Source organism: Rhinichthys klamathensis, unplaced genomic scaffold, assembly GCF_029890125.1.
Source record: "Rhinichthys klamathensis goyatoka isolate OS25496 unplaced genomic scaffold, OSU_Roscu_1.1 h1tg000008l_1, whole genome shotgun sequence".
In the NCBI taxonomy this organism is placed as follows: domain Eukaryota; kingdom Metazoa; phylum Chordata; class Actinopteri; order Cypriniformes; family Leuciscidae; genus Rhinichthys; species Rhinichthys klamathensis.
This window is the reverse complement of record NW_026606561.1, coordinates 510,907-525,143: the sequence shown is the minus strand read 5'-3', so window position 1 is coordinate 525,143 and position 14,237 is coordinate 510,907. Positions and strand designations below refer to the sequence as shown.

Genomic DNA, 14,237 nt, shown 5'->3' with positions numbered 1-14,237 from the left:
TTTGGATTAAGCAAATGTATTTCATGCAAAGAAAATAAAAAAAACAACTGCAAACAGATGTTTATAAGAACACTCATTCACTCTTCATCACAGAAAAATGTAAATCACACCCAAAATGTTAAGCATTTCAGCACTCCATCTAACTGTTCACTCTAGAAAAGAAAAAAAAAACATAAAGAACACAAAATAATGAAAAAGGCTCAAGACAGTAAACAAACACAGGCACTACTGGAGGTTTATGGTTGCCTTAAACTAAAAAGAAATGGAAAAGCAGATCTATGCTGTTCCTTTGTGCCCTATACATGTAACTAGTGGATGTGATCCTGTTGAGCTTACAGTCACAACTCTGCATGGTTGGAAAACAGTTAAAGGGATATTTCATCAAAAATTACACTTCTGTCATCATTTACTCACCCTCACCCTTTATTTCTTCTGCAGAACACAAAAGATTTTTTTTTTGTCCATAAAATGTAATCCAATGGGCCCAAAGTTTTTTTTCCCCACAGAAGAAAGAAATGCATACAGGTTCTGGAACTACATGAGGGTGAGTAAATAACACATTTTTCATTTTTTTTTTTTGGTTTAACTTTACATGGAGACAAATCCCTGAATAGCTTTGAATAAAGGTATAATTATGAATTCACTTTAATTGAATTCATATTTGATACATAATTTAATAAATTTAATGTCACAGTTGAAATGCAGATATTTTGTTATATATAGTATATATATATATATAACATCTTTAGGCCCTTGTACCTGGTTATAATGCATCCAAGGGTGACAACAAGAGATCATTAAGGTCTCAAAGGTCAACAGTGTTGATATGCTGCATACTCATTTTATATTTTTTATATTATACTTCCAATAAAGATCCACACAACATTCACATTTCCAGCTCCGACATCCCAGACAGAGCACTCCATTAGTCCTTAAGAATCCTGAGAAGCATTGTAAACTCTCTGTACCCCCATATATTAACATCACACTACCTCCATTAACAAATCCCCTTGATACGATTTGATCACACTCAGGGCACAGGTCCCTGGCCACCCGTATGTCACTCCGGTACAGCGAGTGCCCCGGTCACACCAGGGTTCAGTGGCGCTTAGCCTTGTTCTCTGACCTCTGAGACGGAAGAGCTGGGGTTGGGTTGAGCCACAAACAGAGCAGGATGATGAGATGGCAGACATGCAGCGATAGAGAGCTGTAGTTGGTGGACGGATACGTGTTCCAGGACAGCTCTATCAGACCCAAAATCAACACACTAAAAGAGAGTGAAATATATAGGGATGAGTTGTGTGTGACAAAGTTTGATAACAATAATATTTACAATAAGGTTCTATACATTAACATTAGTTAATACATGAGGTATTATGAACTAACAATAACAAATCTGCAACAATATTTAGGTAGGTGGTACGTGTCAAATTTACATCCAGGTGAATGGCCGGACCCAGGGATTCTCAGCCTATCACCAAAAGCCTTGACGACATAACAATTTGGCCCTGTTCAAAGTCACTCAGATATTTATTCCTGCCCATTTCTCCTGCATCCAACACGTTGATTACGAGAACTGAGTGTTTGCTTAACATTTCATTTACCCAGACAATATGTGGCCTTGTTAGGAGATGATCAACACTATTTGCTTCACCTGTGACTGGTCATAATGTTTTGGCTCATCAGAGTATATACAAACACAAGAACAAACAACTTAAAAGTTCTATGAGGAAAAAATAACACATATGAACATGTCTGTGTATGTACCTGAGAAGGTGGGCAAGCTTCTTGACTCCTCCACTCCACAGAAGGTAGGGGAGCGTATGGAAGTACCAGACATAAAACTGATAATGCAGAGATCTACTGAAGCACATGCCGATAAAGTTAGAGGTGAACAAAACCAGAACTGTCTGTAAGATCTGGGTTAAGGATCGGTTTTCATCTTATCAACTAGGTCTAATTATTCAAGTTTCAGGAATACCTGGGATATTCAAACTATTTTAAACAAATCAATCATATGTTTGATTTAATCAACCATAAAAAGGATATGATCAGCATCGAGCTTGTGTGCAGTCTCTTTTCTCTCAGATGGATCTTTTAGAAGAGACCAAATACTGTTTCCAGACCTGTAATGAACACAAATTTTTTTAATCGATGCAGTCAGTTCATTTAAACCATATTCCCAGACCTGTAGCATATTTAGTTTACTAAAAAGCCTTAATATTGACCTTAGACTTCTAATAATGATTTTGTTCAACAAATCATGAGGGGAAAATACTATGGGGCCAATCAACGGTTTGGTTACCAACATTCTACAAAATATCTTCTTTTGTGTTCAGCAGAAGAAAGAAATTCATAAAGGTTTGGGACAACTTGGGGGGCGAGTAAATGATGACAGAATTTTCATTTTTTGGGTGAACTATCCACCTAATGTAAAGTGTGACCTTGATTTTTCGTACCTCTTCCATCTCTTCAGTGCAAACAGAAGCAATGTGGTAATGTGAGCAAAAAGCAGCACTAGGTGGAAGTATCGACTCAAAAACACATCCTCGGGAAGAAAACGCCAGTTCACGGTCCACTTAAACAGAAACTGCCTGCCCAGGTCAAAGGCCCGGCTAACATACCCGAGAGGGTTCACCAAGAGGAACGGCAGTCCCAGTAACAGCTGTTAGAAAGGGAGAAAAAGAGTGGTACATGAAAAGTTGGTGTGAAACGGCAAAAAGACATTTGAATCACTTAATAAATAAGTGAATGTGTTTACTTATGTGTGTCTAACCTGAATGACAGCACAGAGAGTGAGCTTGGGTAAAGTTTTCCATAGACCGAACTCACTCAAGAGAAGGAAGAGGAGACCAGGAGCGAAGAGCAGAACGTTCATCTTCACAGACACAGCTAAACTGTCCATAGAACAGAGAAATATTTACTTTAAATGCACACACATCACTGAAATGACGAGTCATATATTAAACAATAATTATTCGTCTGTAGTTTTGATCAGGCATCAAAATATTGTAATAGCAGTAGTGGAAAACAGGAGTTAATGTTAAAGTGTCACCCATTATGCAATTTTAAAGGCTCCTAATTTTGTTTTGGAGGTCTCCTACAATCGGTTTACATGTATTCAAGGTCAAAAAACAGTTTAATTTTCTCATAATGTACATTGCAGCATCACCTACTACTTACTTACTGCCTTTCAGGCAGTTCAGAATCGGTTCTTTCTTTTAGGAGAAAATAACTCCATTTATTGTGCACTTCGATTTTTTTAACTTTGCAGACCTTTTACTGATGCAAACAGCCATGTTACACACATGACATGTAGCATTTTAACTCTCCGCCATTGACAAAAATTTCCTGCAATACATGTTTTCACTGTTATATGGTAGGGGGCGCTATTACACATCATCTGAACAAGTACAGAATCTCCGGATCAAAACACAGGTGAAAAAGAAGCAGAGATAAGTGATAGAAGCATTGCTTATGCAAATGTAAAATACGTGTTCATCAAACATTAAACAGCATATAAATCAAAACTGCCTAATGTTACAGAATGAAATGTCGACCCAGGACGAGATTTAGGACTGTGAAGCTTTGGGGTGTTGATGGAAGTGATTTACTCCATCTATCTTTTGATCATCGTTCTGAATCTGATCCAGGCGTAGTCTCTGACAAAAACGCGATTTTCTCAGCTTTTTTTGTTTTGTTAAAAAGCAGAAGCTCTGTTCTTTCCTGTGATACACTGCATGTTCAGTTACATACAAAAATGCTGCCATTGACTGACAACTTAAAAAAAAAAAAAAAAAAAAAAATACTATGTAGAATGAAGAAGTTGTTTCTACTTGCCTGTAAAGGGCACATCCTAGAGTCCAGCGGCCGTCCAGGAAGAGATTGATGGCTCCAAATAACAGCATCATGGCCACCGGATCATTAAAGAGACGCAAGATGAAGATGGAGTGAATCCGATACGAAGCACAGCAGATGAAGAAGAACACATAGGGAGGAACCTAGAGAAGAATAAACGTACAAGCACTTAATAAGACAGACAAATTCAGAACAATGAAAGCAATCTTCTGTAAATTTCAAAAAATCATAATAAACTAGAAATCAGCAATGTATTGAAATATTAGTAAGGTTTTTATCATTTTAAGTGGTAATGAGTAGTTGCTTATGCTTGAATTCAGAGGTTCAAGTCTTGCAAAATTTGTTTAGTTATGGTGTTGCATTCATTTCTTTCAAACTAGAAATCTTACTGACACCAAACATTTGAATGGTAGCATGTACACTTCAAATTCAATGTGAAAATATCCTGGCTATTCTTGGGTAAAAAAAAAAAAAGAAGAAAAGATGACTGGATAGAATTATGCATAATGGTAAATTACATGGATTTGTTTAATATGGGGTTCTTCTTACCTTTTTGGTGTGATGGTAAATGCGGAACACAAGAAGGAGAGTGATGAGGTAGAACACAGCGAACACGTACTGACCCAAACGAATATTCTGTCCATGATCAGTAAGATAATACAGCCCTGTGAATATATACACAAAACCGGCTGGATACCTGAAACACAAATACATACAATCCAGCAAATGATCAGTGGAAAGGTTTCCATTTAATATGTCATTCCCAGAGGTGTACAAGAACAAGTAGACTACTGGACATCTAAAGGCTGGAATACACTACATGACTTTTGCCCCGAGTCAATGCTAGTTCCTGAAAGTCAAAGCCAGTCTTGCAGATTTTGGTCAGTCAGAGTTGACAGATTTTGCAGAAAATCATCTAGTATATGATGGGCACAGTCGGACGATAACAAACATGTTCAATATTTTGAAGTGATTTTAGAAACACATTAGCCTGGTTAAAACCAGACCATTCTCAGTTGTAACTGAGTTATGGTCTGGCAAAGCGTTATAGACAAATCATTTCCAGAGGGGCGTCACCAACGGACGTCGCGGATAGACCTAAAACCAATCAGAGCGATGAAGGAGAAGACGTATGCAGAGCGGCGGAGAAACATCTCCGTGTGTTGTTCTTTGCTCGGTTTTTAACTAAAAGGAAACGTTCAAATCGCTTATAGCTGATTTGAACGAGTGATGTTCGACGGCGGCATCCATCTTTGTAATGTAGGCTACAAAATCTGCTTCAAAATCCCAGCGCTGTCGTCATCGTGTAAAGCCAACGTTTCTGATTGGTGCCTCGATTTCGACGGATTGGAAATGAGCTTGAATGAGCTCTTTGCCAGACTCACTTTCAGAGCAAATCTAAATTTGCCGGAAGTTGTCTGGGTTTTCCCAGGCTAGAAACACATTGGGTCTCATTCATGAAACACTAGCAGAACGAATTTTTGTGTAAATCGTGTGTAAAGTGGTTCTGGCGTAAATTTTCGGATTCATTAAAATTTTCGTATTTTCCAAATGTTAGTTGGTACACAAGAAATCTACACCTGCTCCCAGCCACGCGTAAATAGTGCGCTTAACACCCAAACGTTTTGCTCATTAATAAGGCTGCATTTTAATTCACCTTAATCGGGTACATATTTGCACAGCATTTTGAAAAAATATTATATATAGTAATTACATACAGTTTTTCTTATTATGAGAGCCAGTAATAGCATCTGCGATGGTGGTCCTTCTCCAGTTTGAATACTATTTTTCCGAAGTGAACTAATTCGTTTTTTGCTCTCAAGCTTAATGTCGAACCATTTTCTTCTCACTTCTGGGAATGTTCGATTAACAGATGAAACTCCATTAACTGCATCTGTAATATCCTGCCAAGCTTCCTTTTTTTTAGGACCCGATACGCCACTATGTACGCTTGAAAATAAAATGTGGCGTTTTGAATGAACTTCTGATAATAAAACTTCAATTTCTGCATCTGAGAAATTTTTTTTTTGCATTCATGTCATAATATGATGCCCATATATAGTTGTCAGTCGGATTTAATGGGCGGGATTTATGGTAATTGAGAATGAACGTGCACGCGCATCCCATTTACGACTGATTGGAATTCATTAACACACACACATTTCACTATCACATCTGACGTTTACGAAGTATTTGTGAATCAGGAGAAGAGTTTTCGGGAAGGTCTCTACGCGCAAATCACTCGCATATTTACGAATGTTTCATGAATGAGACCCATTGTTTTCATTTCCCAAATTCCCACGCATCTCCTAGCTATAAGGCACATGTTTCTACATGAGTTTGGATCTACTTGAAAGCCTTGTAGTGTGTAATTCTCAGTTGTTTAGTGTATGTATGATGCCCAGTTTTTCTTCTGTAAACATTTAAAGTCGGCCAAATCGTTTCATGCCAAGTGTTTTAAAATCTATTCAGATTTTAAAAGTTGCGTAGTGTATTCTAGCCTCATTAAAGAAATAGTTCATCCAAAAATGTAAATTCTGTCATCTACTCACCCTGAAGTTGTTCCAAACCTGATTAATTTCTTTCTTCTGCTGAACACAAAGAAGATATTTTGAAGAATGTCCATAACAAAACCAATTGATATGCCCAATTGACTTCAATAATATGGAAATATAATATGGAAGTCAATGGGGTAACTTACATCAATTGTTTGGTTACTGACACTCTATAAAATATAATTTTTCAGCAGAAGAAAAAAATTCATACAGGTTTGGAACAACTTCAGGGCGAGTAGATGACAGAATTATCATTTTTGGGTGAACTATCCCTTTATTGCCATTCTGAACAATTGTGAAATATGCTGAATTTTTGGAATTCGACATATTAATATATTGTTATCTGTAGTGGGAAACAAAATGAGAATGTATTAAATATATAGCATGTATAAATTACATAACTTTGCCATAATATTTTTCCAACTCTTATGGTATAGCTATATTTATGTTGACACTTACACCAGCGGTCCCGTGTCGCCCTTCAGCTGTGTGTAGTCATATGTGCCGTTAATAACGCCCTCCACCTCATCCATGTACGCCTTCCAGTCAATCTCTGTATCTACACACACAACATTTACATCATTAGACAGAGGAATCAGGATAGCACTTGTCTTTTAAGCGGCATTACTTTGCTGTGTTCAGTCATTTTGGCTTTATGGTGCGCGTGACTCGAGCTCTCTCGTCACTTCACGTGCTCCCTTCCGAAATAAACAACACTAATTTAATACATTTTATAGTGGAAGTTTGGAACGTAAATGTAACTGTTCAGAAATAAACTAATAAACAATTGCATTAACAGCATGCACTAGTACAGTATCCTATTTGAATACAAAGAGATTATGCAGAATAGAATGATGCTCTGTTTCTTTAGTCTGCAGTTCCCTCAATGAATTGTTGACTATTATAATTATTCAAAGATCATGTCAGTGATTGATTTTTAATGCACTTACATGCAACTCTTTGGATCACCCATATGTTAATCACAATTTCCAGGAGCCAAAGTACGGCCGTGATCAAGAACGTGTACTCTGCTTTGAACAACACCATGTGTTTGTCCTGCCATATGGAGGAAAGCGTTTTTTTAAATCTTGATGGAAGAGTAACGTTAGATGATTTTTTCTTTCCTGCTGCCATGTTGGCCGCCTTGGTGAAGTCAGCGTCAGCGATTTCAACAAACGCGTGTCGAAATCGGAAATACTGATTTGCAAATTAAAAGTCACTAAGGCAGCAAAAAAATGCCATTAAAAAAAACCTATATATGTTGTTTTTATTTATTTATTTATTTATGTATGGTCAATATATGTATTTATATGTATACAAATATATTTATTTAAACTTATTTTTTAATTATGTTCGCTTAAAATATTTAAATGACATTCCAATGCAATTTCTATTAAAGGAAAGCTGCAGAGGACAAACCAATAAACAACAAACTTATAATTATAACATCAAGTATATGTTCAAATGTGTTTGGCTGCGTAAAGTTGTGTCACCAGATTCAGTCAGGCAAATTTCACAGCTACCCACGTTGACGTACCACGTGATCCAAACAACATCGTTTCCGGTAATGACTTCAGGAGGATCGTGTGAGTGATAAAGGTGATGTTCTGCTCCTTATTCACGCCATGTTCATTTCTGTTGTTTCAGATAGAACTTTAATATTTGTTTATGAGCATGTACATATGTAATAGTGGTCAAAGCATTGGATTAAATTCTTTAAAGGTCATTTATGGGTCACACATTTCATTTTGACAGCCAACAAATGATTCACCATGTTTGGAGAACTGTTGTTATTGTTATGTTAATATTATTGTGGAGGTGTGGAAGTGTTTTTATGTCGGTTTTATCGACGATTTAAAAAAAAAAACACCCCAAATTCCCATGGACTTACATTGTTGGAATGTTTAACAGGCGCAACTGTCAATTCGGTACTTTCCTGTTATCCGGACCCCACGATGGCCTACCCCTAACCCCGCCCCTAAACCTCCCCGTCACTGGGGTTAAGACCAATCAGGGACGATGGCCTACCCCTAACCCCGCCCCTAAACCTACCCGTCACTAGGGTTAAGACCAATCAGGGATGACTATAGTTCCGAAATGGTATATGGTGGGGTCCGTCAATTCTAATGTAAACATAGACATACAAGGCTCTCTGAAGTCTCTCTCATTATTCCTTTTTTTTATTTATCCATCCATCAATGACAGCCAGAACACCCTGTCAATGCCTAACAACCACCAGAAAATGAATCCATAATCAAATCAGCATTAATATTTTTATTCATCTTGATGCTTACATCTGTTCACTATTATTTGACTGTGTTCAGTAGTCTAGAGAAGAGGAAGAGGAAGAGGGCGAGGTGGAAGATGGAGGATTTCCCCATCCGGACACTGGAGATTGTGTGTTTGGGTTCAAGTGTAGCTCTCTCTGGTCTGTTTTATTACATCTACAGGAAGAAAAGCAAAACTGTGGGCAAGCTTAACGTGAGTACTGAGTAGCAATGCAATAATGATAATCAAGACAGCTTTGTAACTCAAATAACAGATAGATAGATAGATAGATAGATAGATAGATAGATAGATAGATAGATAGATAGATAGATAGATAGATAGAGATAGATAGATAGGATCACAATACTGTTAATGAAGCTTAATTTTGTATTGAAGCCAGATAGTATATGTAATTAGTGATTTGGATTAAAAGTGTGCTACAGGAAGTGAAAGAGTATGAGAAATAGAAATATAGTTCCTAAAAAAAACTCATTTGTTTTTTAATGTTAGGAAGCTCCAGTTCTGCCACTGGATGAGAAGTTAACAGATCTTTTAAATGCCTCACCGGGGAAATGTCTGCAGTATGTGGTCATCGAGGGTAACCTATATTTTTCACCATGAGTCTCAGCTGATGTGAAGAAGATAACTTTGTTTCTCTTTCAATTCCACTGATTTGCTTTCTGTCTTTCTTTCTCTGTAGGTACAGTTCAGCCTGTAGGGGAACCATTAAGGAGTCAGTTTCAAGAAGGCAGTGTTGGTGTCATCCAGAAACTGCTCCTCCGAGAACACAAGCTTGTGTGGAACAGTTTAGCGCGCACCTGGTAAAACCTGGTCTCTTGCTGTTATAAATATACATCACCGATCAAAGGTTTGGGGTCAGCAAGGTTTTAGATGTATCTTTTATAAAAACAAATTAATCCTTTTATTCAGCAAGGATGCATCAAAAGTACAGTAAAGGCATTTATAATGTTAACAAATTATTTAAAGATCATAGAATCCTGAAAAAAGTCCAGTTTTTCACAAAAAATTAAGCATCATAACTGTTTTCAATATTTATAATAAAAATAAATGTTTTTTTAGCACTGAATCAGCATATTAGAATGATTTCTGAAGGATCATGTGACACTGAAGACTGGAGTAATGATGCTGAAAATTCTACTTTGCATCACAGGAATAAATTACATTTTATTACATATTAAAATAGAAAACAGTTATTTTAAATTCTAATAATATTTCACAATATTACAGTCTCACTGTATTTTGTGATCAAATAAATACAGCCTTGGTGAGCATAAGAGACTTCTTTCAAAAACATTTTAAAAATCGTACCGACCCCAAACTTATGAACGAGTGTTATATACGTCAGTCTAACATGGCAATTCTCAAACACAAATCTCATCCTTCAGGACAGACAGCGAGCGTTTGATTCACCAGCGCGTGAATGCTGTGCCTTTTAACCTGCTGGGTGTGAACAAGGCGTTTGTGCGGGTGCTCTGCCCCCTGGAGGCCACGGGTCCCAACATGGAAATCACCCACGAGAAGTTCCACCAGGCCAGTTATGGCTTCACGGACCTGATAGGTCAGTACCTGAGCGGAGAGAAGCCCAAAGGTCAACTTGAAACAGAGGAGATGCTGAAGGTGGGCGCATCCTTAACCGCAGTGGGCGAGCTCATCCTGGACACGGACCGCCTCCCTAAACTCCGCCCACCCACCGACGGCTCCGAGTACTTCCTGTGCACTTCGGACTTTGAGACTCTGCTGCGGGAGCAGGAAGGGCAGGCGGAGGTGTGGAGGGTGCTGGCGTGTATTTGCGCATTGGCGGGTGTAGCCGTGCTGATGTGGGCGGGACGCAGGTACTACCAGCAACTCAAGCTGCGCTGGGAGCAAGAGAACATGAGGAGGGACTTTGAACTGATGGGAGAAAGAGGGGAGGAGGAGAACGGCATGGATATTCCGGAGAATGCGTGTGTGATATGCCTGAGTAATCCACGAAGCTGCGTGCTGCTGGACTGCGGTCACGTGTGCTGCTGTTTCCGCTGCTATCAGGCCTTGCCACAACCCAACTGTCCCATCTGCAGACAGAACATCCAACGAGTCGTGCCTTTATACCAGGCCTGAGAGACTGATCTAGAACTATCTAATGCATTGAGCAAATTTCAAACAACTAAACATGGTTTAATGTTATACTGTAAATGGACGGTTGTGCTGGATTTACATGTTGAAACAGCCTTAAACTTAAATAAAGTGTTATACTGTGAACAGGACACCTGCGATGGAAGCAGCCGCACAGATTCCTGATACGCACTTTAGTTTCACCGTTTTAGTGATGGTAATGTATGTCAAGATTCTCAGAGCACTAAGTGGTCATCGTTACACAGTTGGAGATAAAATAGCATAATATCAGAGCAAATATGCTTTGTTATTTTACTGAATATCCTGAAAAGCAGATGTGTGTGAATGGAATATTTCTTTGACTTCCTGTTTATTATTTTAGTGCATCCCATGTTTTACACTCATCAAATGGTTACTCTAGTTAAATACTGTATTGAATGGCTCATATAAATAAACCTAAAATAATACGTTATTTAATATGATTAGCTCAGTGCCTTAATTTATGAATGAGGGTTTTGGATGATTTCCAGAGTCTAAATGTTCAGCTCAACATGTAAAGATTTGGGTTACTTTGTGTTTGACCAATAAAACACTTGTTTACTTGTTGTTCTTCTGCTCCAGCATTATTTGGAGTTTTCACATACAGATTCTAACGCATAAATAACTCAGTTGTTGCTTCACTCAGTGATATTGCTGATTTATTAGTGCTTACTGCTTATGGCATGGAAAGTCTCTCTTCTGAGAGAGGAGTGTGTGTTCGCCAGCAAGGAATCTTTCAAGGTTCTTATGCAACAGCTGCTGTGATCCTGTTACACGCGTAACCCGTGTAAATCACCCACAACAGCCTCCCCCTCTCCCTCTGTCTTCTCTCTTAAATGCAAGTAAATGAGATGCGGAATTAATATAAAAAATAAAATAAAAAAAACTTCATCAAGGTCAAGCTAAACTTCTGATGATGCATTTACCAGCAGCGCTTGACATTTTATATTCAACCACTAGTGGGCAAAAGAGTGTCAGACTCTGGACAAGTGAAGAAAAAGTATTTGCATAAATCAAAACGAATTTTAAAAAAGAATTTAAAAAGCTTGGTTGGCATGCATCCTCTGCATCTCACTCTTTTCCATTAGAGTTAACTCTGTTCATTCATTTATAGAGAATTTGAAAACATGATCAATTTCACAAGTAAAACATGCAGAATTGACTAGGGAGAAGTACTTTGATGACCAGGGTTGCCAAGTTCACGTTTTCCCACGGAACTGAGCTACCGGTACTTTTAAACTTTTGCCGCGGGTAGATTTTTCCCCGCGGTTTAACATATTGTATAGACTGTATTTGATTGAAATGCTTGTATTGAAGTATTTTTCATTCTACCAACTATACAACTGTGCTAGATTATGAGTTTTGGGAGAGAGGGGCCGAGCTTCTAATGAAAACAGGCTGTTTACTACTAGCGATTTTCAAATTGAAATTGTGTACGCAAAACAGTGACTGTAAAATATAAATCAGGTATGGGAGTACGAGTGGCCGGTCCGAATGCAATGATACGATGTCTGCCTGTCAACATATGTATTTTCATACCGCCGCACACCCTGCTCACACAAACATCAGCGTCTTCAGCGCGTTTCATGCTATGCAGTTAGACAGACGTCAGTCACCGAGCACCAAAACAGCAGCCACCTTTTACAGTTCCCCCTGAATCAAAACAACAAGCTTATGCTGCGCGTTCACGTCATAACATTTGGAAGATGGAAACCTGTGACGTCACTCAGAGTTTTATGGAAATGTATGTGTTTCAATGGCAACACTATCAACACTGAAATGAACCCGCAGCAGTCAGGAGGTACAGGTCAGTGTTCTTTATGTTGTTTTTTTTGTTCATTATATTGTAATGTTATGTGCTTTGAGATATGAGGTAGCTTTTGCCTCTATGGTATCCACCATACAGCAACAAATAGTCTGGCCAAATCCACCCCATATCTGGTACATGTGGATTCCACACGCCTAGATGTGGGCCGGATATGGGCCGACACTATCTTGCTGTCTGGGATGGTATATTCCAGTGTTGATATTGTTAACTAAAACTATTGAAAATGGTTTGTGGTGGTACTGTGGTAGAATGGTGGAACTGGATGGTAATGCCAAGGTATTTTATAGGCCTACACCATATTATGATTAACACTATATATTTCTGTTGAAATCAAATTCTATCAAATTCTTATCAAATGCTGATAGGATAGACGTGGATGTGGTAATTGCTGATGACGAGTTGATTGGATAGATTATTTGAACGTGCTCCTCCCGAACTTTGTTAATGAAACATCATGAACTCTACAGTAGCTGACAAGACAAGAACAGCACACACTCAAAGATGATGTGACAGGAGCACAAAAGCTCAGAGAGAATTTCACATTGAGTAAAAAAAAAAAAAAACATGATGGCATTTTCCCAGCCACGTAACTCCTTATGCTTCTCAGTGTGACTCCTGGACCCCTGGAGGGATATCTGTGTGCCAGCTGTTCTCATCTCATCTCCAGTGACCTGCTTCTGTGCCACAGGCTTAAACAGGCTGTCTGTATATCATGCTCCTGCTTTAGTGTTTTTGACTAAAAGCTCCAGAGGGAAGAATGTGTGGGTGTGTGTGAAAAATACGGTGAACTGGGCAACACATTCTCAAAGACACTCATCAGCTGGTGCCAATTACATTGCTACTCTGTCTTCCAGAGCCAACCCTCTCACATTTGAGCCAGTTGAGCGAAACTGGCAAGGTTGTTCTCACTTTTATTTCAACTCCAGGTATTGTTATGTCTCAGGGATTTTTTTATTTGCCTTGGAAACCTTTTACAAAAAATATCTGATGATTTTCACATACAATACCGTTCAAAAGTTTGCAGTTAGTAAGATTTGTTAATGTTTTTGAGTGTTTTGTGCACACCAATTATACCGTAATATTGTGAAATATTATTATGAGTTAAAATAACTGTTTTCTATTTGAATATATTTAAAAATGTCATTTATTCCTGTGATGGCAAAGCTGAATGTTCAGCATAATTAGTAATAACTTCAGTCTTTAGTGTCACATGATCCTTCAGAAATCATTCCTAAAATGCTGATTAGGTGCTCAGAAATATTTAGGGCCCGAGCACCGATGGTGAGAGGACCCTATTGTTTTTGCTCTGTTTATTATTAGGGCCCGAGCACCGATGGTGAGAGGCACACGCTTCAGAAGTGGTGAAAATTTACGTGTGATATGGTTTTCAAAATTGGGTGGGGCAAATTCGGTAAATTATTGCCCCCAGATTTTGCCCCGGCTCTACGTTTCACGTACAGGTATGAAATTTGGTACATACATGTAATGACCCAATACCTACAAAAAAGTCTCTTGGAGCATAGCCCTAAACACAACAGGAAGTGAGCTATTTTGAACTTCCTCCTAGATTTTGTGCA

General features: G+C 38.4%; 3 protein-coding genes across 6 annotated transcripts in view; 2 read left to right on the top strand and 1 right to left on the bottom strand.

Moving 5' to 3' along the window:
* eif4e2 (eukaryotic translation initiation factor 4E family member 2) overlaps window positions 1-14,237 on the top strand; it is a 139,607-nt gene that overhangs the window by 81,780 nt on the left and 43,590 nt on the right. The gene's annotated exons all lie outside the window — the stretch shown is intronic.
* alg3 (ALG3 alpha-1,3- mannosyltransferase) lies at window positions 732-7,588 on the bottom strand. Its single transcript, XM_056260170.1, has 9 exons — window positions 7,364-7,588; window positions 6,873-6,972; window positions 4,408-4,555; window positions 3,841-4,001; window positions 2,777-2,897; window positions 2,460-2,665; window positions 2,051-2,126; window positions 1,768-1,913; window positions 732-1,267 (listed from the first exon to the last, which is right to left on the bottom strand). Exons 1-9 carry the CDS (start codon window positions 7,545-7,547, stop codon window positions 1,099-1,101), a joined length of 1,311 nt encoding a protein of 436 aa, XP_056116145.1. The 5' UTR covers window positions 7,548-7,588; the 3' UTR covers window positions 732-1,098.
* On the top strand, window positions 7,940-11,398 carry mul1a (mitochondrial E3 ubiquitin protein ligase 1a). 4 transcript variants are annotated; one of them, XM_056260192.1, is made up of 5 exons: window positions 7,940-8,012; window positions 8,741-8,894; window positions 9,192-9,279; window positions 9,382-9,502; window positions 10,088-11,398. In XM_056260192.1, exons 2-5 carry the CDS (start codon window positions 8,778-8,780, stop codon window positions 10,797-10,799), a joined length of 1,038 nt encoding a protein of 345 aa, XP_056116167.1. In that variant the 5' UTR covers window positions 7,940-8,012; window positions 8,741-8,777; the 3' UTR covers window positions 10,800-11,398. The 4 variants fall into 4 exon arrangements, with proteins under 4 accessions (XP_056116167.1, XP_056116163.1, XP_056116157.1 ...); XM_056260188.1 differs by having other exon boundaries at window positions 7,950-8,012; window positions 8,738-8,894; XM_056260182.1 differs by having other exon boundaries at window positions 7,971-7,999; window positions 8,738-8,894.

What these genes read in the sequence shown, in the direction of transcription:
- mul1a (XM_056260192.1), top strand. Translation starts at nt 8,778, where the DNA reads ATGGAGGATTTCCCCATCCGGACACTGGAGATTGTGTGTTTGGGTTCA. An exon ending in AAACTGTGGGCAAGCTTAAC is followed by an intron (nt 8,895 to 9,191) that starts GTGAGTACTGAG and finishes TTTTAATGTTAG; the next exon opens with GAAGCTCCAGTTCTGCCACT. An exon ending in AACAGTTTAGCGCGCACCTG is followed by an intron (nt 9,503 to 10,087) that starts GTAAAACCTGGT and finishes CTCATCCTTCAG; the next exon opens with GACAGACAGCGAGCGTTTGA.
- alg3 (XM_056260170.1), bottom strand. Translation starts at nt 7,547, where the DNA reads ATGGCAGCAGGAAAGAAAAAATCATCTAACGTTACTCTTCCATCAAGA. An exon ending in TTTACCATCACACCAAAAAG is followed by an intron (nt 4,002 to 4,407) that starts GTAAGAAGAACC and finishes ATTCTTCTCTAG; the next exon opens with GTTCCTCCCTATGTGTTCTT. An exon ending in CTCTCTGTGCTGTCATTCAG is followed by an intron (nt 2,666 to 2,776) that starts GTTAGACACACA and finishes CCTTTCTAACAG; the next exon opens with CTGTTACTGGGACTGCCGTT.